This window comes from Malus domestica, chromosome 15 (genome assembly GCF_042453785.1).
Source record: "Malus domestica chromosome 15, GDT2T_hap1".
Taxonomy (NCBI): domain Eukaryota; kingdom Viridiplantae; phylum Streptophyta; class Magnoliopsida; order Rosales; family Rosaceae; genus Malus; species Malus domestica.
The window spans coordinates 20837841-20863445 of record NC_091675.1 but is presented as its reverse complement, the minus strand read 5'-3'; the positions used below and the strand labels follow the sequence as shown (position 1 = coordinate 20863445).

Here is a 25605-nt window from a genome sequence, read left to right as displayed (position 1 = left end):
CGCCGCACGGCCTCCCGGGCCGAGAATGATCCTACCCTCGGCCCAAACTATTATTTTGGGCCCAAACAATTATATTAATTAACTAATTAATTAATTAGCTAATTAATCACAAATCAAGAACCTAACCCACAAAATCATCCAAGTGGCCGGTCCTTCGTCTCCCAAGGGGGCTAGCCACACCTCTATATAAACCCTCTCATTTTCTCCAAAACTCAATTCCAATTCTCTTGCTAAATTCTCTAAATTCTCCAAACACTTTTCCCTCAAAATTGTAACTTTGACATCAGAGGTTCTTCAGCCAAAGCTCTCCCAACCCAATTCATTGTGGGGGTGCTTGAGGCTCTTGGTTTTGACCTAAGGTGTTATTTGTTTTGTAGGTGCAATTTTGTCTAAGAATAAGGAGGAAGAAATTTGCATCCACATAGATCAGAACAAAAACTTTTCTGCAATCACGTGACAAAGAAATATAGGTATATGATTGTAAAATCAAACGAGTAACTACTCCAATTGCTAATTTGATGGAATGAATTTAGCTTCAGTTTCATCAAAGATAATAATGTTCCATATCAAGCATTCAAATGATGGAAAATGGATCTTTGATCATTTTAGTTAATGAGATTAGGGGTGGTTTCGGTTCGGTTCGGTTCGGTTTTTTGTCAAAATCGGAAACCAAACCGAAATTACTATTCAGTTCGGTTCGGTTCGATTTTCTGTCGGTTTGTGTTTGGTTCGGTTTCGGCCCGGTTCGGTTTTTTTTTTTTTTTTTTTTTTTTAGCAGCAAAAAAAAAAAAGTTTCTAAGAAAACAACTTGCAGCCATTTTGTAATACATCTTTCAAAGGAGTATAAATAAAATCAAAGTCTCATTTCAACATAAGCATTCCAAATTTCTAATAGAATCATCAAACAAACTAACAAAGATAATGAAAATAAACATTCCATTCAAAGTTCAATTATAATCAAGCCTTCCAAAGTCCAAGTTAAATAAACATCAAAGTTCAAATCAAAGTCCAAACTTAAAATACACATCAAAGTTCAAGTTTTCCACACCTAAAATAAACATTTCAAAGTTCAAGAAGTCTTCCACACCTAAATAAACATTACAACTAAGATTATAAATTCAATAAACATCTAAAGTTCCATCCTTGCACATACTTCTTCAAGTTCTCAAGATCAACGCTCAACCATTTCGAGTTTGAATGACAAATTGCTTACTAACGGTTGGGCGGCCTAGGGGGCAACATATCACCTTTTTTTGAACTTCCACTTGTCATTTCTACATACAAATAATAAAACAAATGATACTAATTAAAATGTTATTTAAAATAATCTAACAAAATCAAATGCAATAAATAAAATTACATTTCTCAACTTCTTCACAAAACTCCATCTCCTCAATGGTTGACTCATGATGTAATGCAACATGAATAGACCTAAGCCAATTTTGAGTACATATCAAAGCCTCTACCATTTTTGGACTTAAAGAACTACGATATGGATCAATTATCCGTCCACTTGTGCTAAAGGAAGATTCCGAAGCAATGGTTGATACGGAAATATCTAAGATATCTCTTGCAACACGTGCCAAAATAGGGTACTTAGAAACCCCATTCACCCTCCACCAATTCAATATATCAAAGTTCTCCTCTTCTTCTCCTTCATTAGGATCGGAAAGATACTTGTCGACATCATTATGCACAACCCAAGCTCTCTTTGCTTTTCTCATTTCACCTTTTTCTTTCAACTTTCTTTCTATTTCGGTCATGCTTGATGAAGAGTCTCCACTTGTTGTTTGAGAACTAGCACTACTACTTATATTTTGTTGTGTACTAAAAGACATATCTTCATGAATCTTGTAAAGATCAATCAATAAGTCCTTCACCGCATTTGTGGCACATTCAACTTTTTCTTCATCCTCACCAAATTGTATCTCAAAATAATCAACAACTTTCTCTAATTTGTGGCGAGGATCAAGCACAAGTGCAATAAAAAGATATTGATTCATGTCCTCAATTGAACCCCAATACTTGTCATATTTTTCTTGCATCAACATGGAGATCATAGATAAAAGTTCATCATTTTTCCTCTCATGCAAGAGACTTTTGATCTTAAACAAATCACCAAAAGTAGTATGAATGGTTGGAGTATTAGAACAACATACTTTTAAAGTGACTTCATAAAAAGGTCTAAAAAAAATTGCAAATATCCCCGCCTCACTCCAATCATCCATCGAAGGTGGCCCCTCCCTCGTACTATCATGATTGTCTTTAACAAAGTATGGAAGGTAATGACCATCATCTACTTTTAATCTATCAAAAGTCATCTTGAACTTTAAAGCCGATTCCAACATTAAAAATGTGGAATTCCATCTAGTAGGGACATCCAAAATTACAAGCCTTTTGCTATCTATTCTCACTTTCTCAATACACCTTTTAAAGCTTTCCAACCTTTGATGGGAAGATCTTACATACCTAACCGCATTACGAATGCTTTGTATAGCTGTATTCAACAATTTTATGTCATCATTCACAACCAAATTGAGGATATGAGCAACACACCTCATATGCAAATATTTTCCATCATGCAAGAGTGCATTAGGAATCCCTCACCCCCTTATTCGGTGCACCAAGTCCCTTAAATCGGAATCATTTGTGGAAGCATTGTCAACTGTAATAGTTAACACCTTTTCTATACCCCACTCCACTAAACATTCCTCCAAAAGTTGAGCAATGGACTGTCCTTTATGATTTGGAATGACACAAAAGTTCGAAATCTTTTTATGTAATATCCAATCATCATCAATAAAATGGGCGGTGAGAACCATGTAATTGGTTTGTTGAATAGAAGTCCATGTATCCGTTGTTAGACACACCCTAATTGTCTTCAATTGACTCTTCAATTTATCCCTTTCGGAATAAAACAAGCTAAGTACATCCTTAGCAATTGTCTTACGACTAGGCACTCTCCACATAGGACATGCTTGTATGCAAAAACGCCGAAAACCTTCTCCCTCAACAAAAGTAAAAGGCAACTCATCTATAATTATCATCTCAACACAAGCCTTAGTTACTTCCTCTTGAGAAAAACCTATAGTTTCCAACTTATCTTTCGTGCCGGCAAAGGTTAAGATCTTTTGCCTATTTGCGGCAAATATTTCCTTATTAGGACCGTAGCTTCTACATCTTGCTAAATGGTTTCTTAAATTAGTTGTACCATTTTTATCCGGATCGGCCATATATGATTGTGCACAATACTTGCACAACCCCTTAACTCTACCACCCTCAATTTTTCTATCAAAGTGCTCCCAAACTGAAGACCTTTCATAACTTTTTAATGATTCCAAAAGAGCTTCTTCTTTACTTACTTGGTCACTTGTCACCTTCTTTTGGAGTTGCATCGGAGGGATTTCCGGATCCACCAAGAGAAGTAGGGGTTTGTCGAGGTGCCACCACGGCGTTTTGAGGCGGAGTTGATTCACCAACAATGTCCATCTAAAATAAGAGAATCATACAATTAATTATTCAAATAAGATGGGTATGGTAGGTTTTTGCTATGGTTGGTTACTCACTCTTATCATTACAATTAATGAATTAATTATTAAACATAAAGGCTAAGGTAATAGAAAGATATGACTACTTAGTACTTACTTCCGATGGTATACTTGAAGATGAGTTTGTTTGATCATGAGGGCTAGTTGATTTTGATCTCATTGAGTTTGAACTTGAGCTTGAGGCCCTTGAGACCTTTGACACCTTTGAATTCATCTAATTCAAACAAAATAATAAGAGGATAGTAGTTAGTACTACAAACTTATACAAAAGTAAATGTTAATTAAAATATGAAAGGCCAATGATACAAAATCACGATAAAATATGGAGGGCAAGAATCAAACTCCCTTCACAATATATATATATATATAATAAAAACTGAATCACACATACACAACCTGCAACCATTATATATATATATATATATATATATATATATATATATATATATAACCTGCAGCCAAACTCCCTTCATTAGGGATATTGTTTCAAACACACACATACACAACTTGCAGCCATTATATATACACAACCTGCAACCATTATATATATATATATATATATATAATAAAAACTGAATCACACATACACAACCTGCAACCATTATATATATATATATATATATATAACCTGCAGCCAAACTCCCTTCATTAGGGATATTGTTTCAAACACACACATACACAACTTGCAGCCATTATATATACACAACCTGCAGCCATTATATATATATATATATATATATATATATATATATATCTTTAGCTTTAGCTAAAATATAACATTTGAGTGTTAGAGTTTAATGATATTTCTCAAGAAGTCTAACATATTTTACAATATAATTCTCATTAAACAACGTTTTGTGCGAGATAAATTAAACTCGTGTGCAAACACACGGATAATCTATCCTTCCTAACTAATTAATCTGACCTATGTCTGTTATATATCTATAGCTTTAGCTAAAGCCTACAGGGGTTCCAAGAAGCAAGAACGCTAGTGTGCATGTTAACATGTCTTAGATCAAATTAATTCACCTCCAAAAAAAAATACAAATTTTCATCAATACAAATATGTTCTTCTTTTCTCTTAATTTCTTTATTATTTTTCTTGTGAGTAATTAATAATTAATTTCTTGGGTTCATAGGTTGCCTTCAAATCCTTGGATTAATTCACATTTACCTCACTTTAGAACTCAATTGATACCGCAACAGTTGCAACTTTATGAGTTAAAAAAAACCATAAAGCCTACACGGTACAGTTTGCTCACTTAATTTCTGACCTATGTGCCCCAGTGACATTTTGAAGCATAAAAATACCCAATCTGAAGCACAATCAATTGTGGGAACTCAATTCAATTACTTTATGAAGCATAAAAATACCCAATATGTTATTACAACTCAATCAATATATTCACTAAAATACAAATCAAATCTCTAAAACTGTATAAGTAGAACTGAAAATTAAACGTGAAACTAACCTTTTGCTGTGATTGAGAGGATGCTGCTGCGAATCTCTAAGACAGACAGAGAGGATGCTGATGCGAGAGAGACATATGAGGTGAGGCTGCTGCAAGGGGGAATGAGAGAGACAAAGAGAGGCTGCTGCTGTGAGAGAAAGAGACAGATGAATGAGGCTGCTGCGAGGCTGCGTGCGAAATGCGAAGTGCGACTGCGATCTGGGGAGGGCAGGGGATTGGGAAAAACAAGAGAGAGACCGAGAGAGGAGGAGGGCTAGGGTTGGTTTACTTTCGGGTTGCAGTTTTAGTTTAGGAATAAAACGGTGTCGTTTTAGAATTAGGATATTAATTAATAAAATATTATAAAACGACGTCGTTGTGAAGATGTTCGGTTCGGTTCGGTTCAGTTCGGTTTCCAAACCCCAGAAATTGAAACCGAACCAACCAGATTCGGTTCGATTCGGTTCAACAGATTCGGTTCGGTTTTTTCGGCCTCGGTTCGGTTTTCGGTCTGGTTTTTTTGGTTTTCGGTTTTTCCAACCCACCCCTAAATGAGATTAAATTTGCATTCAATTTGAGGAACACTCAAGTGTCTTGGGAATTAATAAATGACTTTTTAGCTAAAATTGTCTCTGAGATTTGCATAATACATCACTTTGATCCCTAAGATTGTCCATCATCCATTATTTTGGTCATTCCGTTAAAAATTCTGTTAAATGTCCCAGAGCTCTTGGCAGGAAGTTTGGGCAATTTTCAAAGCTTCGTAACTCAATCGTTTCTTAACCAAATTCAATCCATAATATCAAAATGAAGATAGGAAAGTGTAGAACAAGATTATACCTATTTGGATTGCCGGAGATGGCCAGAAAATAGCTTGAAAGGTGACTGGTTCGCGGGAAAATAAAAACTCACCAGAAACAGGGTAAATTTTAATCGTTCATAACTTCTTCAATAGTCAACAAAATCAAGTGATTCAAAAACAAAAATCATATTTCTCGACGAGATGAAGAGAATGGTACCTTTCTTGATCGCTAATTCACCGTGGTTTGGCCGGAAAATGGCTCAAAAGTGGCTAACTTGAGACCAAGATAGCCACTTTCAAGCCCTTTTTTGGCCAAACCACGACGATTTAGCCATCGAGAAAGGTACCATTCTTTTCCTCTCATCGAGAAGTATGATTTTTGTTTTTGATTCACTCGATTTCGTTGAGTATTGAAGAAGTTATGAACGTTTAAAGTTTACCTAGTTTCTAGAAAGTTTACCTAGTTTCCGGCGAGTTTTCAGTTTTCCCGCGGACTAGTCACCTTTCAGGCTATTTTTCGGCTATCTCCAGCGACCATTGGGCTTCCAAATAGGTATAATCTTGCTCTACACTTTCCTATCTTCATTTTGAGATATTATGGGTCGAATTTGGTTAAAAAAAACTTGAGTTATGAAGCTTTGAAAATTGCCCAAACTTCCAACCAAGAGCTCCACGACACTTAATAGAGTTTTTAACGGAATAACCAAAATAATGGATGGTGGACAATCGTAGGGACCATTTCTATTGATTTTCAATCTCATGGACTAAAGTGAAGTGTTATGCAAATCTCAGGGACCATTTTGGCTAAAATACCATAATAAATTGATTTGTTTTCCCAAGGCTTGTGGTATAGCTACGATGAAAATGATGAAAAGGAATAGACGCAAGGAACTTTGACTGAAATCATCAACTTTACAAATTATAATTGCACTAAACCGGTCAAAATCAATTTCTGACTACAAATCAATCAAAACATAAAAAAGTCATTACTTCATCCATTGAGATTTAGGTATTATCATTTCAACCAATTTAGCTAAAACAAAAACCATAAACAATTATTTGTGAAAGCGTCATAAGATTATTGTCATATTAACGTTAATTTTCCTATAATTCGGTGTGAGAGCCTCTAAATGTCAACAGATTCTAACATGTAATCGGGATATGTCCCCATTGGCATCTCTCTCGTCACATTATGAGACAGATACTAATAGCGAGATGTGCTCTCTGATTGGATTCAAGAATCCCCAAAACGTGACATCCCAACCAATGAGTGAGATTGTGAGACCATGTATCTAATAGGTTAATAGCTATCGCAAGTCTAGATGTAGCCAAATTGACTAGAATTGTGTGCTTTTCTCTGCACTCAAAGTTTGAATTTCCCTCCAAATAGTTTAAGCTAATAGCTATCAAGTGTAAGCAACAGTAAATGTTTCATTCTCTGCATTCCCACTCTTAAGAGTGATCATGAAAGTAAATTCCCTTTTGATTAAACATTGCCAGTAAATGCAATAACTCCTCATTCGACAGCTTTGAAGGCCGCTTGTCTTCAAAATTACCTGATTTCAGAACCCCAATTAACTTCTCCTTGAAAGAACTCGCCCCTATTTCCGAGCAAGAAGACGGAGAAAACTCCTCTTCATCACTCTTTCCTTCATCGTCATCGTTGTCGCTGCTACTAATATAATCTTTGCCTTCACCATTTAAGCCTGCCAAATTGAACATCCCCAGTAGCTCCATCACCTTCTTCTTTTGTTTGAAGGTTGCCCCAAGCGTTCTGTTCTTTTTACAGAAACAAGCTTTTATGAAAGCCCACCACTCGTCCAGATTAATATTCGGAACTTCAGCTTTCGGGCGGATTATAACAACAGACGAATCAACTTCTGGGCACGGGACAAACTCCTTCTTGCTCACATCCATGACAAACTCGACATCGGCCACCAGGTTCACATTCACAGCCAAGCGGTTGAACTCCGAGTCGCCTGGCTTAGCCAACAATCTCCTCGCAAACTCCCTTTGCAGCAGCAGTGTGGTGCTACGAAACAGCCTTGCCCCGTAAACCAATTTAGCTACCAGAGGCGAAGATATGCCGTATGGAATGTTCGCCACAACAAGATCAAACGGAGGAAACTCCGCCTTCAATGCATCTTTATTGATAACCTACAAAAAGACCAATCATCAAAGGCCTTAACCAATGTCATTCATTCCAAAAGCTCAAATATTCATTCAGGCATTTCGTCGAACACCTGTGCGGCATTTAACTTACAGTCAAACGGTCTTGAACCCCACTCTCCTCAACACGTTTTTGGAGAACCTCCACCATCCGCTTATCGAGTTCGACGACGACGACGCTCTGGGCGGCTTCTACAAGATTGAGCGTGAGATTTCCGGTGCCGGGTCCAATCTCGAGGACGGTGTCGGTGGGTTTTATTGCGGATTTTTGAACAATTTTGTCGAGAATCCGTTGATTGGTTAAAAGGTGCTGCCCTTTGCTCTTGTGTAACTACAAATAACCATCCTTTTTCTCCTCCGTTTCCAAGCCCTATCGGCGCCGCCATCAGTTTTCGGGTAGCAGCGATACCTGGACCTCAATTGCAGCTGCCATAGTCAATGTAGGTTGGGGCTGAGTCCAGAAAGAGATTTTAGGAGTCGAAGCGTATCACCGTTGAGATTTAAATTTGAGTTGCTGTGGTGGGAGTTTTGGCTTCCGCACTGAAAACTTAAAATTTGTTATTGGGCCAGCAGCTGCCCCGTGTGACCCAAACTCGAACAAAAATTGGGCTATCTGAGTTTTGTTTTGGAATGGAAAAGTGGGGTCATTTTCGGGCCCAAAATACTTTCTATCACAACTATTGTGGACTTCTTAAATTTAAACACACGACAAACTACTCACGTTGCTCATCGCTTATCTATTCTAATATAGATGAAACCCACGTGCTATTTTTGTTTGTCTACGTAGCGTTATAGTATTGAGTAAAGGTGGACAAGATTTGGTTTCTTTCAACTTATGACCTAAAACTGTAAACTGAACTAACCATGTTGGTAATGATTTGGCCAAAGTATAGCCAACCCTACATGATCGATTTAGTTTGGTTTATTAAAATTCTTGATTTGTTGTGGTCAATATTGTGTTTGCGAAATGATTTTCTCACACTCATTTTTTTCCTTTTGCAATTTTTTAATTTTAATTTTTTTTCATGCCCCTCGATTATCATGTGATTTGTTCAATTCAATAATCATAAATAAAATAAAACCAACGTGCGGAATCACTCCTTCTTGTTTTGATACCCAAAAAATATATGTGCCCCCGTACATAGTTGCATTGGTCGCAAGATAAGATAACAAGAGACATGATCATTTAGACTCACCAGAATTCAGTATGCCAATATGCAACCTTAGCCTGCAGGGCACCGACAAAAGCAGTGAAGTATAATTGAAATTAAAGGGTTTTTTCTTTTATTTATTAAATTTAGAATTCTCTACAGTCTCACAATTTTCAATTACAACTTCAATAATTTATTCTTTTTCATAGGGAGGTATTTATAAAAATACAATAGAGCAATATTAAAAATCAATCAATCAAACATTTGTCCACAAGACAAGGAAACTTAGACCAAATCAAATCAAATCTCTAAAAATACTTTCCTTTATATTTTCCAAAAAAATGTTTTAAAATTGTTGTTAGAACACATTTCTTTATAGTGAAAGAAAAAACACGACAAAGGAGAAATGAGAGCATGCTGACTGTGTCAAAGTGCTGACTGATAACAGCTCTCAAATGCATAAACATGAACATTATGAGTAAATGGCCGTATGTTGATCTAGTTTACAAGTCTAAACTCAAAAGATTTTAACTGTTGACGCCAATGAAAGTTAACCCCATGTATCAACGGCTACAAATCACTCAAATACTTTAAGGAACGGTCTTTCTATTAAGTCGTTTGATGATGTCCCGCAGGACAAGGAAATGAGAAAAGTGAGGTATCCAATATCTACTTTACAAAGTGTAGTCTTGTTGAAGCAATTGTGGAACACAATAAATGATTAGTTTCTAGACTCAAGGAGTGGTTGTTGATGTTACAATGCCATTACGCCATGCATACGATAGATTTTTCAATGTGCTCGGAATATAAGATGGTACATCATATGTCATCATACAAGTAGATGAACACTTGAAAAGTAAAACTTCCCTTCACTTATATAATGATATGTGATGTACCACACCGTGTTTCGAGTACACTGAAAATTTTCTGCATGCATAGAACCTTAAGAATAATGAAGACCTGCATCTAAGGCCCCAATAGTGGGAAGAAGATTGTCGCGAAGATAAAGATGGCTTCAAAAAGTGGATTATCCAAAGTAAAACTTGTGCGTGAAGGAATCCGAAACCCTAATGAATCAAATTCCACACTTCACAACTCGTGCATGCAAATTATGCAATTGGTATTTGGGTTTGATGCCACAATCTTAATTTGCAAGAGCGTGATTGGAGCTCATGTGCTTAATTACTACTTACTAATCATTGTTTTAATGACTTAATTACCCTTTTTCCTTTTTGTTGTTAGATTGTGTGTCTTGAATGGCTTTTCCTAGTTATACCTTTTGGGTTCCTTTTCCTTTTTTACTTTAACGAGTGGTAAAACAAGAGGTTAACTTTATGGTGTGTTTTGTGATGTATTTGTGTCATACTAGAAGTATAATGCGTTAAGTCATAGATGTGAATTACAAGATTTAGTGTGTTTGAGGTTTTGGAGCAACTATGTTTTCTTGATTAGCTTACTAACTAGATCGATCTTGTTTATGTGATTTGGGAAATAGTAGAACTTGTGGTCAGTGGCGAAGCCACGTGAGGGCGAGGAGTGGCGGCCCCCACTCCCCTCACCGGACAAACAAGCCTGGAGCACTAGTTCAGCCCCTTTGCTTTTGACTCATGAAACGCTGTGGTTGATTTTTGGAAGTAAGCTCTGAATCACTGGCAGAGTCTCATTGGGTTCAGGCTTAAAGGCCAAAAAGGAGGTGCACGGGTGAGTTGTGTCCGTACAGTTCATGGGGCTTGGAGAGAAAGCTGTGGAAAGGGTAATTTGAAGAAGAAAAAGGTGTAAAAGTATTGGTATTGGATTCCATTGAAGCTTTATTGTCAAGAAAATTAGTTCAGGAAAAAGGAAAAAGTTGAAGAATTGTGAAGTTGGTTGTGGAAAAAATGGTGGCTTGATCAATTGGTGGGGTGAGATCAAAGATTTGACAAATTGGGTTCTGTTTAGTAGAATGATTGCAGTATATTGGTAGTAGAAAAAAAAAGGGGGAAGATCTGGGAACTGTGTTGTTCTAATTAACTCAATTTATGGGTGTGGATTGTGGAAAAATGGTGTCTTGATCAATTGGTAGAGGGAGATCAAAGATTTGACGAACTGGGTTTTGTTCAGCACACTTCGATGGAGAAGCACAAAATTGAGTTAAATTGATTTGATGGGTTTGGGAAGAAATAGTAAGACTTGCAGAGAGCCAGCCATCTGGGGATATTGTGGACCATTTGATTTTTCTGGGTTTTTTTATTAAATTGCCCCTTTGTGGTTTCTAATCTTTTCTTTTTCTCAATCAAAGAAACGGAGGTGAAAAAATATATTGGAAAATTGGAGCCTTTATTCACTCATTAAAAATAGAAGAGAGGTGATCTCAAGAACTCATTATACTCAATTTTAGTTTGGAAATCCTATCGACTTTGACCAAGTTCAAATAAATTCAATAATAACTTAGAAAAATTAGGCTAAAACTCTAGTTGTGTACATCAATTTGGTTGAGCTTGAATAACAAGTTACGAGGAATTTTGCCCCTCTCTACTGTGAAAGTAACCATTTTGATTGGACTTTGCACTCTTTTGAATTTCGCCATTTCCCTCGGTAAATCCTGGCTTCGCCACTGCTTGTGGCACGTGTGTCTGGACTAATTTCCATCATTCATGTTTGCAGGACTCACAAAGTAAGATCAACTATAAATAGCTCACTTGTATGTAAACGACCAATCCTTCTAGACTAATAATCAACCTTATGGTTTAAATAGTAGAAAGAAAATGCTACAAAGAACATAGTTTGTAGATTATATGTAATTTATCTTTCTAATAGAGGTGTGACCTACTTATATTATGAACCCTACCTCTATAAAAAAGATAATTCAAATTATAAAATGTGGTTTACCTAACATCCCCCTCGTAGGTTTGAGGTTTTGCCAAAAGGAGAGAGGGCTAAGCCAACCACGTGGCAGCAAGGCAATGCATCCAAAATAGATCCCATATTGCTTTGATGCATTTGTTGTTTAACGGTAAAATACGAGTCAGGATCCTCTTTGTGAGGATCTGGAAGATCTGTAAATTATATTCGTTCATCGTATATCATACGGTTAGAAATTATTTTAAATATTGTTATTTAAAAATAAATATAAAAAGTATTTGACAAAAACTGATCGTACAATGTACGATAAACGAACATGATTTATGGATCCTCAGATCCTCACCAAAAGGATCCGAAGAGGGTCTTCTTGGGTAAAATACATTGTTTCGTTAGATCTTTATTACTCGGTAAGATGCGCCTTAGGTATGCGCGACATAGCCGGCTGAAATAGCCAATAATGAATGAGAATCCTCTTCGGAGTCTTTTTGTGAGGTCATAAATCATTTTAAATTTTTTATTTAAAACATAAATAATATCCAACGAAAACTGATTCCATGATTTACGATGAACGAACACGATTAAATGATCATCTGGATCCTCACAAAAAGAATCCTCACTAGCCGAAACTATTCGTCCTCTCAGATTTTCACCCAGTCATACAAGGACACGTCAGGCTACAAGACACTGATGGCGCGTGCGGGAAACAAGCATAGAGAGAATCTTCCCATACGAGAACGAACGATCACGGGAAACGTTTCCACCGACGTTAACGGAAGGAGGATCACGCAGGGTCCCCAGCCAATGAAAGCACGCCACCCATTAAGTAATTTTGGCGGGTGACGGTGTGAAAACGGGGCGAAGTTGATCTATAACCTCAGGCAATAATGCAAGGCCCGTGCACCGACGTATCTCCGAACGGACCCCGCACCAACCACCACACGGGGGCCTATCTTCGTTCATGCGGACCGTCAATCGGCTGCCGTAGCAGTGCTTCGCCGTCGCTGGAGTGTTGTACGGTGGCACCTGTCATGATCTTGGTCTCCTTAATGATCATAAAACGTTGCACGTGTCACATGTGTGATGTGATTTATTTTATTATACATTTTTTTAAGAAGAAAAATCTATATGGAGGATCTCTATAGATATTAATTTAAAATCAATCAAATAACAAGGTTTGCTATAATAGTACATACTATATAGTAGTATCGATACAAGTTATGGAAGATTTAACTATTGTCAAGATTTATTGGATTATTGTATAAAACTATACTAACTATCTAACCTCTTTATGGTTGATTTTAAATTGGTCACAACCTTTTAAAACATTCCAAATAACAACCTCAAGTTTTGAAAAATGAACATTCATTAAGTTCACTAGCATTCAGTGATAACATGAACAAATATTAAACGTGTTTTAACTCTCAAGTCATCTATGGAGATTTGAATTTCTAAATCGACGCTACTTCGCTATGCAAATTCATGGTTTAAATTGGCTAAAATGGGTCAATTTGAGGGATTAGAACTCTAAAGACGTCGATTAGTGAAAACCAACTTTAGTGTTTGTTCACCTCGTCATTTAATGCTAGTAGTGGAATCACTTAATGTCAGTGAAGTCCTTTGTGACCTATTAGATGTCTCATTTTCAAAACGTTAAGTAGTTATTTGAAATGTCTTAGAATGTTGAGACTTTAGGTATTTTTTGTATTTAACCCAAAAATATATATCCTTTAATTTATCGGACTATCAGTAATACTTATCGGAAAAATTGTAAGTAATAACATCATATACGCTTTTTCTAAATACATTTTGATGTGATTTTCCTAAGAATTTACGGGATGGTTTGGAAGTGAGGTGCTTAAAAAAACACCCATGAAAAAAAAGCTGTGAGGGTTTTAGGTGTTTGGTAAACTAAAAAAAAATGGCTTATTTTGAAAGCTGCTGTGAGAATAAGCTGAAATCAAAGGAAAAAGCTGAAGTTGCTATTTGCAGCTTTGGAAAACTGGTTTTTTTTCAAAGCACACGGAGCTACAGTGCTCCTTTAATGAAAAGACCCACTATCAGACTGTTTTTTTTTTTTTTCCAAAAGCACTTTTACAAAAAAGTTTACCAAACACTCAGCTGTATTTCACAGCTGCTTATTCTCATAGCACAGCCGCTTATTCTCACATCAGTTTTTTTTCAAAGCACAGCAATACAAAACCAGCCCTACGTGTCATGTATATATATCTAAAGACAAATGTGCTTTCGCTTTCCTCTACCTACAAATTAAAATGCCTTGGTTTTTTTCCTTCTTTTGAGTGAGACGTATCCATAGAGATTGATGTGTGTATGCTTTAAGTAATTAGTGGTGGTGTTTATTCACACTTGAATATATGCAAAAAGGAAGTGATATGCATTTCTTTATTTTTTTTCTTCTTCTAGTAGTTAGATTGAATGATTGGAAAAAACAAATTAACGAACATAATTTAAAAAAGGAAGTGCAAAAAGTGAAAAAGAAAAGTGCAAAAATTACTTTTTTATAAGGGGAATATTGGACTGCTTTAATTTGATCGAGTTTCAAATCTCGAGCTACTTTTAAAAACTTAATTTCATTGTATTTGTACCACTAATTAAAACACCCGGAATAATATTGTGGAATATTTGCAATTTTGGTAACGATAAGAGTGAAATTGAGACCACAGTGGGTGCACTACTTCCTCTTTTATCTATTTTCTTTTGGTGGTTTTGTTTGATAAAAGACGTTGGTGTATTGGTACTCTTCAGCACTAACTCTGTACTTGTCTTCCCTGTAATCCTGTTCACTTGACCAAGAAAGCTGCTTCATTTGTTACTCATGGAGGAGAAAATGTTTGATAGGTATTGGAAGCACAAGTGACGTGTTATATTAATAAAAAAGATGAACGATATGGCCTACAAGCCTTATTTCTAGGATTCATTAATTAAAAAAATAATAATACTCTAGTAGCACGTTTATTAATCCGTAATCAAATTGAGAGGAATTGAATTGAGGAGGAATTGAAATGAGGTGGAATCAGAATTAAATTCCTGTCGAAGTTGTTTACTAAAACTGTCCAGAATCGGAATACAATTTTATAAAACTGTTTACTAATTCAGCAGAATCGGAATATAAACCAATATGATTACTAAAATGCCCTTGTCTCAAATCAAATATTTTATATACTTTTTTTTTTATAAAATTTGATATAGTATATAATAGTAAGAAAAAATTAAATTGCTTTTTTATTTCATAGACATACTAAAATGATTTTGTTTCTTTTTTTTTATAAATTTAATTATTGACTTTAATATCTAAATTTTCTCGCTCAAGTTGTAGTTTTTTCTCTTCGACATATGTATGGAGTTTTGCATAATGTGAATGAGTATAAAATTATGCTTAATGAGCTAGAAGGATATGGAAAGAAATTGTTAGGAGTTGGGTGAAAAGAAAAATAAGTCTAGGGTTAAAAAGGATAATCTTGGAAATAATGAAAGTAAGTGAGGGCATAAAGGGAAAAAAATTATCATTCCGATTGCTTGGGCAATCCGGAATCCAAATACCTTGAATATGTTACGAATCCAAATCCTCCAATTTCAGGAATTAGAATCCATTTTTTGTGTGGGTTCCATGCGCTTTTGATTCCTCCCAATTTTAGTAAACACATGTATAATCCATAATCGAAATCGGATTCCTTATTTTCATTCCAATTACGGGTTAGTAAACGAGCTATAGATGTTACAACTTAAAATTAATAATGTTTCGTGATAGGATTTCAAATACATCGAAAAGTTGCTAATCGTGGAGAAAGAAGTTAGTTGTGAATAGGACATCCAAGTTTACAGATATGCTTTGACACTTACCTGGCTAGCAGTGGCGGAGCCACATGAAGACTAGGGTAGTCCATGGCCCATCCTGGAAATAAATTTATATCAATTATGTAGTAATTTTTGCAATAATGTGCATGTGTATGTCACCTTTTAAAGGTTTCATTAGGTCCTGTGGTCGACACCTGCTGACGGAAAGTTACTTTTTGGTATTTTTTTACCAATTACCATATATAACCACACACCCCTTTTTACTTCTCACACACCCCTTGTTAATTTATGTCCGTTGATCTTCTTCAATTCATCCGATCCGATGGCCGAAAACCAAAAAGGTGTGGGAGAAGTAAAAAGGGGTGTGTGGATATCACACCCCTATAACTACCCTTCTGCTAACATTCTGATTTCATTTAAACCAATTATTTTTTTGTTAGTTCATATAAAACAAGGTATATATATTCGGGAGGAAGATTGAATGATATTAAAAAAAAGTATCGTAATAATAGCTTATTTTTTGTTAGTTCATATAAAACAAGGTATATATATTCGAGAGGAAGATTCAATAATATTAAAAGAAAAATATCATAATAATAGTTTGAGCTAGTTATAACGTTATTATCAATGTTGTGTTAGATGTCAACACAGGTTCTATTTACTATGACATCTCTCAATACTAATTTTTTTCATACAAATTTTAAAGCTCCATCACTCTTGTTTGATTCAAAATTTCCGTGATGTTACTAATTTTTTTCTTCTAATTTCTTTCATTAGTTTAAGGGCCCCACCTGACATAAATTTCTGGCTCCGCCACTGCTGGCTAGGTGTGCTCCTCATCTTCCCCATGCTCGAGCTTACGTCCTAGTCTGGCATGATAACATGGCATGTGGCATCTGTCAGGTCAGAAACTTCATACATGCCCAAAAACGTGCTTACGTGCTCTTCTCAATACTTAGGCAAGTGTCCATGCATGCATACCTACCCTTCTTAGTCATTTTTGCAATAAAATGTGTTACGAGTTGTATACAATTATATGATTTATCTATGATTGTAGAATTAGTGATCACATGATTAAAAAGATACATATTGTTATATATAGGGCCGGCTTAGGTTTATTGCGGGCAGGGCGATTGTTCGGGGTCCAAAAAATTAAAGACATTAAAATTATTAGTGTGACATATTTATATACGTTTTCATAAGAGTATACATTTATAAAATTTGGTTTAATGATAAAGAAATTTGATTAGAAATGGTGATTTTGTTGTTTGAAATTAATGAGGAGGTATCGTGTCACATCGTGGCCCGGGTCCCCATCACATCCCAGGCTCGACTCCACTATAGCACAATATTGTCCGCTTTGGGCCCCAACCACGTCCTTACGGTTTTATTTCTAGGAACTCACACGAGAACTTCCCAGTGGGTCACCCATCCTGAGATTGCTCTCGCGCGAACTCGCTTAACTTCGGAGTTCCGATGGAACCCGAAGCCAGTGAGTTCTCAAAAAACCTCGCGCTAGGTAGAGATGAGAATATACATATAAGGCTTACATGATTCACTCCCCTGGGCGATGTGGGATGTTACAATCCACCCCCTTTAGGGGCCCGACATCCTCATTGGCACACATCTGGCCAGGGATTGGCTCTGATACCAAATTGTCACATCCCGGCCCGGGCCCCCACCACATCCCAGACTTGACTCCACCATAGCACGATATTGTCCGCTTTGGACCCCGACCACACCCTCACTGTTTTGTTTCTAGGAACTCACACGAGAACTTCTCAGTTGGTCACCCATCCTGGGATTGTTCTCGCGTGAACTCACTTAACTTCAGAGTTCCGATGGAACTCGAAGCTAGTGAGCTCCCAAAAGGCCTCGTGCTAGATAGAGATGAGAATATATATATATATATATATATATATATATATATATATATATAAGGCTTACAGGATCCACTCTCCTGGGCAATGTGGGATGTTACATATTGGGTTCAAAACACAATGTGTGCTTAATTAAATTTCAATTTTTACAAATTTCTTTTCGTAACAGTATAAATTTATAAAATTTGGCTAAATGATTAGAAGTTTAATTAGAAGCAATGATTTTTGTATTTAAAATTTAACGAGAGGTCCTAAGTCGACATGCTATGTGAATGTTTATTTTTTTCAATTTTTACGATTTTTTGTTTGGTTGTTAACTTATTTTTAATTACTAGCTACTAACTATGTGGGTTGCTATTTTTAAACATTCGTTCCAATTCAAGTCTAATATTCAGCAAAGGGTAATGCATAGACTAAATTTTTAGACCAAACTTGCAAATCATATGACGTCTCATCAAAAGGTTTAGTTTGGTGCCCATTCATTACTTATACATATCCTTAAAGACTTAAAAAAATCATACTTTTTTTAGTCTTATATTGAAGAGGTTAGTAAATAAGAAAAAACACCTCACGATTTATACAAAAACACTTTAAAAGTTCAGATCGAAGACAAAACTCATAATTTATCTACTTGTAAGCCTGAAGTTTTTTTGTTTCCTTCTCTCGATAAAAAATAAATTAGTTTTTCCGTGTTTCTAAATTACTGAGTTTGAAGTGATTTTCTAAATATAATTTTATCGATGTCTTACGTGTAAAAATAAATAATTTTTTTTATATGAAGTGAGGGCACATTTTTTTGCATCGGCCCGAGCCTCAAAAGTATCTAGACCGGCCTTGGTTATATATAAAAACCAATAGCATGAATGTTTACTCATATATATGCATTACTCACTAAATAATCGCCAAGATGGGCCCGACACTCAAGCTCGACGGCCATTTAGATAAAATAAGAAGAGCGAACCATTTCTTCTTACTCTTTTTCAAATTTGATAAATGCTGGTTGATCGTATATTTCATTATAGTTCTATGATTCAGAGTATCATTTCTTATTTGATCCATTTGAATTCCATATTCGAAGTTGTGATTAGATTTATTCATTATAAAGAATCAATCTCCCTTCAACCCTTTGATCGAAATGTGGCAAAAGGAAAAAAAATTCATGAACCAACCCCATCTTCTCCACCCCGTAGGAACTATGAGAACACCCCAAAGACACATTCGACATACAGGGGTCGCAGACCGACCATAAAACCTTATCCAATAAGTGGACCGCCTAACAATGTATTTTCACAAACCAAGAACTACGAGATCGCTCCTTTCATTCTGGGGGTGATGGAAGGCCGTACCATTCGAGCCTTTTTCTTCTTCTTCATGTTTTGGTGTTCAATGTGGTGCTTGAGTATGGTCGAGATACACGTTAAACAAGGTTCTAAAAGACGCTAGGTGTTAGTTAGGCAACGGGTTAAAGCCTAGCGCCTAGGCGGCCAGGTGGGGCTTAGGTGGAATAGGCGGATTTGAGCAAATCTATTATATTTCATGTAAATAAGTGTCTGTTTATACTTAAAATGAATATAATTTCATTATAAACTACAAAATAGAATGACATATGTATTATGAAGTATGAAAACATTGGGAACTAGCATATAATATGTGTTCATTTAAGCATTCAACAAGTGTCTTGCAATTTATTGAACAAAATAAAATGCAAAATGAAAGTTATCTATTTTCTGTCTAAATGACTCACAATTTAGGCAGGTGCATAGGTGAGTCTAGGCGGGCTAGGTGAGTGCCTAGGCGGGCGCCTCAGTAGGTTTAGACGCAATTTCTTAATTTTCAAATGCCTAGGCATTAATTGAGGCAGTGGACAGCCGCCTAGCGCAGTGGGATTTTTATAACAATGATGTTAAATGCAGCCTCGATATATATCATACATCACGACTTGTCTTAATTGGCAGTTTTTTTTTCTCACTAACAATTTAACAACAAATATATAGATATAGTATAATAAATTTGTAGGTTAGAGACAAGGTCGACCTTGAGGGTAGTCCATAAAGAGCCCCGCCTAGGGCCCCCACTTCGAAAGGCCACCAAAAAAATTATATATCTTGTAAATAACATATAAATATAGAAAAAGTAAGATATATTATAATTCATTTGTTGGTGTAGGGGAAATGTTCAGCTTCAATTTTCATTGGGGTGTTTAATTCAAAACATGGAGCTGCATTTTTAGTCTCTAGTTTTTTCTTGTTTTTTTAAATTTGCTCCCAATCCTTCCGTCCAAATGCATATAAAGTTATAAAACTCAAGTCCATTTGCAATTTTTTTTTTCTTTCAACTTTCCATATGTCCATTTATATCGAATGTTTAAATCAACTATCACATGGTTTTTAAGATTATAATTTAGGTAATCAGAACTTTGAATTTATATTTTGCTTTTCAATAATGTATTATTTTAATATTTGATTTGTTAGTGTGATGTTGATTTAAAAAAAAAACACAAGAAAAACAATTGGCATTGTTCAATCTATTATACTCGTCAATTAAGTGTTATTGTTCATTACTCTCTTGATCATCAAGTTTTATTGTTCTTCACTCTCAATCTCAGATTCTTGAATGCAAATATTTAGTACATTTGCGTCTAAAAATGTGAGACATGTAATATTTAAGTAATGTTTGTATATCTACTTTATTTTGATATTAATTTTTAATTATATTTGATGTAGAAATAGAATTTTTTATGTATTTAGTGAATTATTTTTTATACGTATCAATGTATAAAGAATCGGGAGTTAGAAAACTATAGGGCCCCACTTTGAAGGCTCGCCTAGAGCCCCCAATTCTCAAGGCCGGCTGTGGTTAGAGAGATTATATTCTTAGGCCACATTTTTAATCAAGGTAACTACATTGGTAATGTGATTAAATTGGAACCCATATTCATTAAGAATTTGATTTACGATGTGTCGTAAAGAATGGGGTAAAAATATTTACTAGGGTTCGTTGATGGTAATTAACAAAATTAATGCTATTGATGATTTTGTGCTCGGATAAAGAAGCTTCGAATTTACTTAGGATCATGCACCAGCGAGGATGTATCTAGGGTCCTAGGGATCTACACATGGCCATTTGGATGGATCCCCCACAAGTTATTAGTACGTTGAACCGGAAAAAGGATTCTCGACGGATTCTTTTTTTCTGGGGATCCTAAGGATCCCGATATCGTTACTATTTATCGTACATTGTGCGGTCAGTTTTCGTTAGATACTATTTATATTTAATTTTAAATTTTGAAATGATTTTTTACCGCACGATGAACGATGAACGATGAACGGTCATGATCACGATCACGGGATCCCTCAAATCCTTTTCCCGTTGAACCCTTTGGTGGGGACACAATTTATCCCCGCAAGTTATTAGTACGTTGAATCCTTCGAAAATTGATGCAATCTAGCAAAAATAAAAGATAGGGTGCTTTGGTACTCAACAAATAATAAGGTTATTTAACCTATTTTAATGATGTTACTATCACTATGATTTAATTGTATTTCGTTTTTATATAAGTTGAATGTCTTACGTACGATGTAATGAATGAAGAATTCAATATTTATTGTAAAGGAAAACTAATGAAAATGGCTTCAAATCTTTACATTTTAATCAAAAACCATCCACTAACTTTATTTAATGATAAGGACAAAAGAACAAAAACATAAAAAACATAAAAAACCCAACCTGCGCTGGGCGTATCCCCCAATATAAACCGATACAACAAATCCTTCATTCAAACATCCCAGAAACAAGAGAGGGAGAATGGATGCATTACCAACACCAGCCGACTTCAAACTCAACGACATTTTGTTGGAATTTGTGTGGGGGCTGGGGTTCGTATGCGCAGAAGTTGCAAAGGTTGAAACCCAGAAGACAAAAATCAGATTCGTCTCCATATCATGTCCAGGTACTCGGAAGACATAAAAGCAACCTCGCTGGTGAAGTTGGCACCTTGAGTGTAGAGTTGATAGCAATGAGGGTGTGACACCAAGCAACAGGCGTATGCTTTTCCGTCCAAACATATGACTACCAAATGCTTAATCAACCATTTTGTGTTACTTCCGATCTCGAAACTCTCAAAAAAGAGATCGAATACCCAGAAATTCAAAAGTAAGTAGAGACCTCACTTGGGTTTGAGTTTGAGAGCTTCAAGCTCTCGAGCATTAATGGTGCCGAGGTCCACACTGTACCGATCCCACATGCAATACCACCACTGTGATCTTTGCATCCCACATACTTCAAATATGCTAAGTTTGGGGTTGATTTGTGAAGGTAAGTGGGAGAGTGAGAGCCTTCTTCTCTCGATGCTAGAGAGATTGAGTTCGAGAGAGGAGACAAGAATATCTTTAAGTTTCATAAACAATGTATTAAGTTTCATAAACAGTATCGTAAGTTTTCATAAAAAGTGCAGTATGTTTCATAAATAGTGTCTAAGTTTCATAAACAGTGTGAGGACGTGTGGCTCGGTGTGTCAAATTTTTTTTTATTAATTTTTTAATATTAAAATTATGTCATTTTCATTAAAATTTAAGTTCTTTTGTCCTTTTATTACAATTTAAGGATTTTTCATTAAAATTTAAGTCTTTTTAATTAAATAAAGTTATAGCATGGTTTTTTTTTTATTAAAATAAACTTAGTCCAAGCCTTTTTCATGAAAGTTCCCTTATTGTAATTGGCTTGTTATGTAACTTAACCTGCATTTCTGCCCTTTAAAATAGAATATCTTTAGGGTTTTTTATACTTCAACAATGACTGGTCAGTGTATAGTTTTACTGACCACCAATAAATAAAAGACACATGTCAACCAAAACTCTCTCTAAATCTATAACCAAACAACCAAGTCTAACATTGCACCCATAACCCAACAGTCACTCTCTCCTCCGTCCCTCTCACCTCCTAAGCCTATGTTGTTGTCTGCCGCAGATCTCGTCTGCAAAAACCTCTCCTTCGTTGAGCCTTCCCTTCCGCCAAAACATCTTCCGTCGAACCCAGCCTTGCCCACTCATAATCCAACCCTCTCTTTCGTCATCGAAGGATGTTTGCACCTACCCACTCATAGGTCGCGACTCGCGCCACCTTTCTCTCCTGGTTGCCATGGTTGCACCTGAAAAAAATGGTGGATTGAGGTTGGGGTCGAGGAAGGAGAGAGGCAGGAGGAAAAGACGTGAATGTTGTCAACGGAGGATTTGTCATCGATTTGGTATCATGGTCTAATTCGGGGTTTGAGGAGAACTCCAATGAAGGACGTTTGGCCGGTGGGAGCGGACGGTGAACAGTGCAAGTGACTAGTGGGAGATGATGGTCGCTGGAGATTTTTGGCGAGAGAGAAGATGACATTTGATTAGAAAAATAGAGGTGTTAGGCTATGAGTTTAGAGAATTAAAATGGACAGCTGTCGTTATCTAGTTGGGCCACGTGCAACTGTCAGTGTATTGGATCCTGACCAGTCATGACCCACGTGTCATATTTTGTTGACTGCATGTTAAATACCTACTACTTTGAATAACTAATCGATTTTCTTTCTTTCAGTTATTCCCTTCTCATATCCTAGTCGTTTAATTATAAAACTGATTCTTCCAATGTATAAAATTAAAATTTTTATGGCTTTTGCTATAACCTTCCGGCCACGATTTTTTTTCCAAGGTAAAATGCCTAAGAAAAAAATTGTATTGATATTCACATTTACTTTTTAAATGAAAATATATCAATACATCTCACATACTTTTCAATATTACCCTTACATCCCACACTCTCTATACGCCCCCACATTCCATTTAAATCTCGCACCACTACTCCTCTTGGATGGAATCAATGGGCTGATCCTCCTATTCTTTAAAATCGTATGGGTTAAACAGTTATTTCATATTAGGTAAATAAGTAATTTAATAATACATTTTATGCGGAGTGTATACAACAATGCGTGAGATGCTAATAAAAAAACCTATCTTTGTATCAAAAAATAGAAGTACGTGGGGAGTTTGGCGTTTTATGGTCGTCTCATTCGCTGCTCATATTGAAATTTTGGCGATCTGAAAGTTTGAAACTTACGATGTCATATAAAGTTTGTTGTGGAGAGCGATGCTTCGTTCATTGTAGAGATTGATTTTTTCACTTTTGGTTGTGTAACTGAGGAGGTTAAATATTTGGCTTCAAACTTACAAGTTCCAGGTTAAATATTTGGCTTCAAACTTACAAGTTCCATCTTAAATTTCAGGTAGACGGGTTATGGGCCTACTCCAACAATACCGATATTGTCCCCACTTGGAGACCTGCTCAATCCGTTATGTGTGAGGTTTTAATACAAAAGGCCTCAATGTTAATTAGAATAGATTAATTTTACTTAAAGGGCTTGTTCTCAAATTATGTGGCCGATGTGGAACAGAGGAATTCTAACATTCCAAGAGGTGAGCTTCGTTTTTGTTCCTTGTCGTTGCAATGGAGTGGCTCATCGACTCGTTCGGTTTGCTTTAGGCATTGATAGCGATGTAGTTTGGAAGGAGAACTCTCATGATATCATACAAGACGTTCTTTTGCAAGATTTTAATTATAATCCTTTTTTCTATCAATGAAATTATTATCGTATCCTTTAAAAAAGTTTAGGGTAAAAACCAAAGAAGGAAGGAACATAGGCAAAAGAGAAGCTTCCTGTGAATTGGTTGATTAATGAGGCTACTAGTTACACATTACGCATGCCACATGGGGATATATGAATGGACAGAGGATCATTACTTAGACCATGACCAACCCTGTTCCACTCTGGACTCACCAGTCACCACAACGGATTAGTATAATTAAAGAGCACATGAGGATGTGATTATTATAGTCATAATTAAACCATTTTAGTAATTAAAAAACGACAAATTAAAGCAGGAGCTTTTGATGTTCACTATTGATTATTTAACAAAGAGAAAGCTGCAACGGCTAACTTTCTCCCGGCAATCAAAAAACAATTGGAGCAGGAATGTGCTTTAATGTTGAAAGACGTTTTTTAAGTTTTCATACTTGAAAATATGAGAAGTTTCATTGATATTTCTTTGTTTAAATTGATAAACAAAAATAACGTTGTTGCCATGGTAATGTTACGTATACTTTTCATTTGAAGTTTGAATTTACAATTTTAGAAGTACACATCGTATAGAAATTATATCGTTTGAAGGATAATTTTATTTATCAATTTCTTTTATAGGCGTGAAATAAAATATATTATTGAGGGTCTAGTTGAACGGCTCACCATTGATCCACTGACCGTTTAGGTCCCACTCGACCACAGTGAAAATGTTTCAGTCAATTATAGCTCAATCATAAATATATAAACCGACGAGTGGGACAGGAACTTGATTCTCCATTGATGAGGTCCGGACAACCATATCACGTGATCGTCCAACATAAGATACAAAAAAACCCTGTTCAGTTACATTTTTACATTTCCTATATTTTATCTACACTTGCCCACTAAAACTGAAATACTGTACGACAATTTAAAATTATAAATAACCCATTTAATGTGTCTTCAATTGAATGTTATATGGTTTAGTTGTTCGAATCTAAAAATTTCTCTTCTCGAAGTGAAACGGAAAATGGAAATAATAAATTTGACCATGAGAAGGTCACTACTCGCTAGATGCAAGCTCTGTAATATAAAATGAAAATAATGAATTTAACATGACCGTAACATTGACGTACAGGAATAATATAAAATCAGTACAATAGCACATTCCTAAGAAGATTTCGCAATTATTTTATCACAATAAAATAATAGCTAGTATTGCTTCTAATCTTGAATGACAGCTGTCTTTGTGAATTGAGATCTTCGCCGACAGAGATAACAGATGTACTGACTACTGGTTGCAGCTCACGGACCAGAAATTTTTTACTGTGTTTGGAACATAATTAAATACATTAAATGTT

General features: G+C 35.8%; 1 protein-coding gene across 1 annotated transcript; it reads right to left on the bottom strand.

Annotated features, from left to right (window-relative positions):
• Window positions 1-7134: 7134 nt before the first annotated feature.
• Window positions 7135-8491, bottom strand: LOC103415951 (ribosomal RNA small subunit methyltransferase, mitochondrial-like). Its single transcript, XM_070814711.1, has 2 exons — window positions 8065-8491; window positions 7135-7958 (listed from the first exon to the last, which is right to left on the bottom strand). The coding sequence occupies exons 1-2, from the start codon at window positions 8119-8121 to the stop codon at window positions 7254-7256; spliced, it is 762 nt and encodes a 253-aa protein (XP_070670812.1). The 5' UTR covers window positions 8122-8491; the 3' UTR covers window positions 7135-7253.
• Between the last annotated feature and the right edge of the window lie 17114 nt (window positions 8492-25605).

Bases quoted from the DNA above. Each gene is read 5' to 3' on its own strand.
- LOC103415951 (XM_070814711.1), bottom strand. From the start codon at position 8,121: ATGGTGGAGGTTCTCCAAAAACGTGTTGAGGAGAGTGGGGTTCAAGAC. The intron at 7,959-8,064 runs GTAAGTTAAATG...GTCTTTTTGTAG, and splicing joins GGGTTCAAGACCGTTTGACT to GTTATCAATAAAGATGCATT.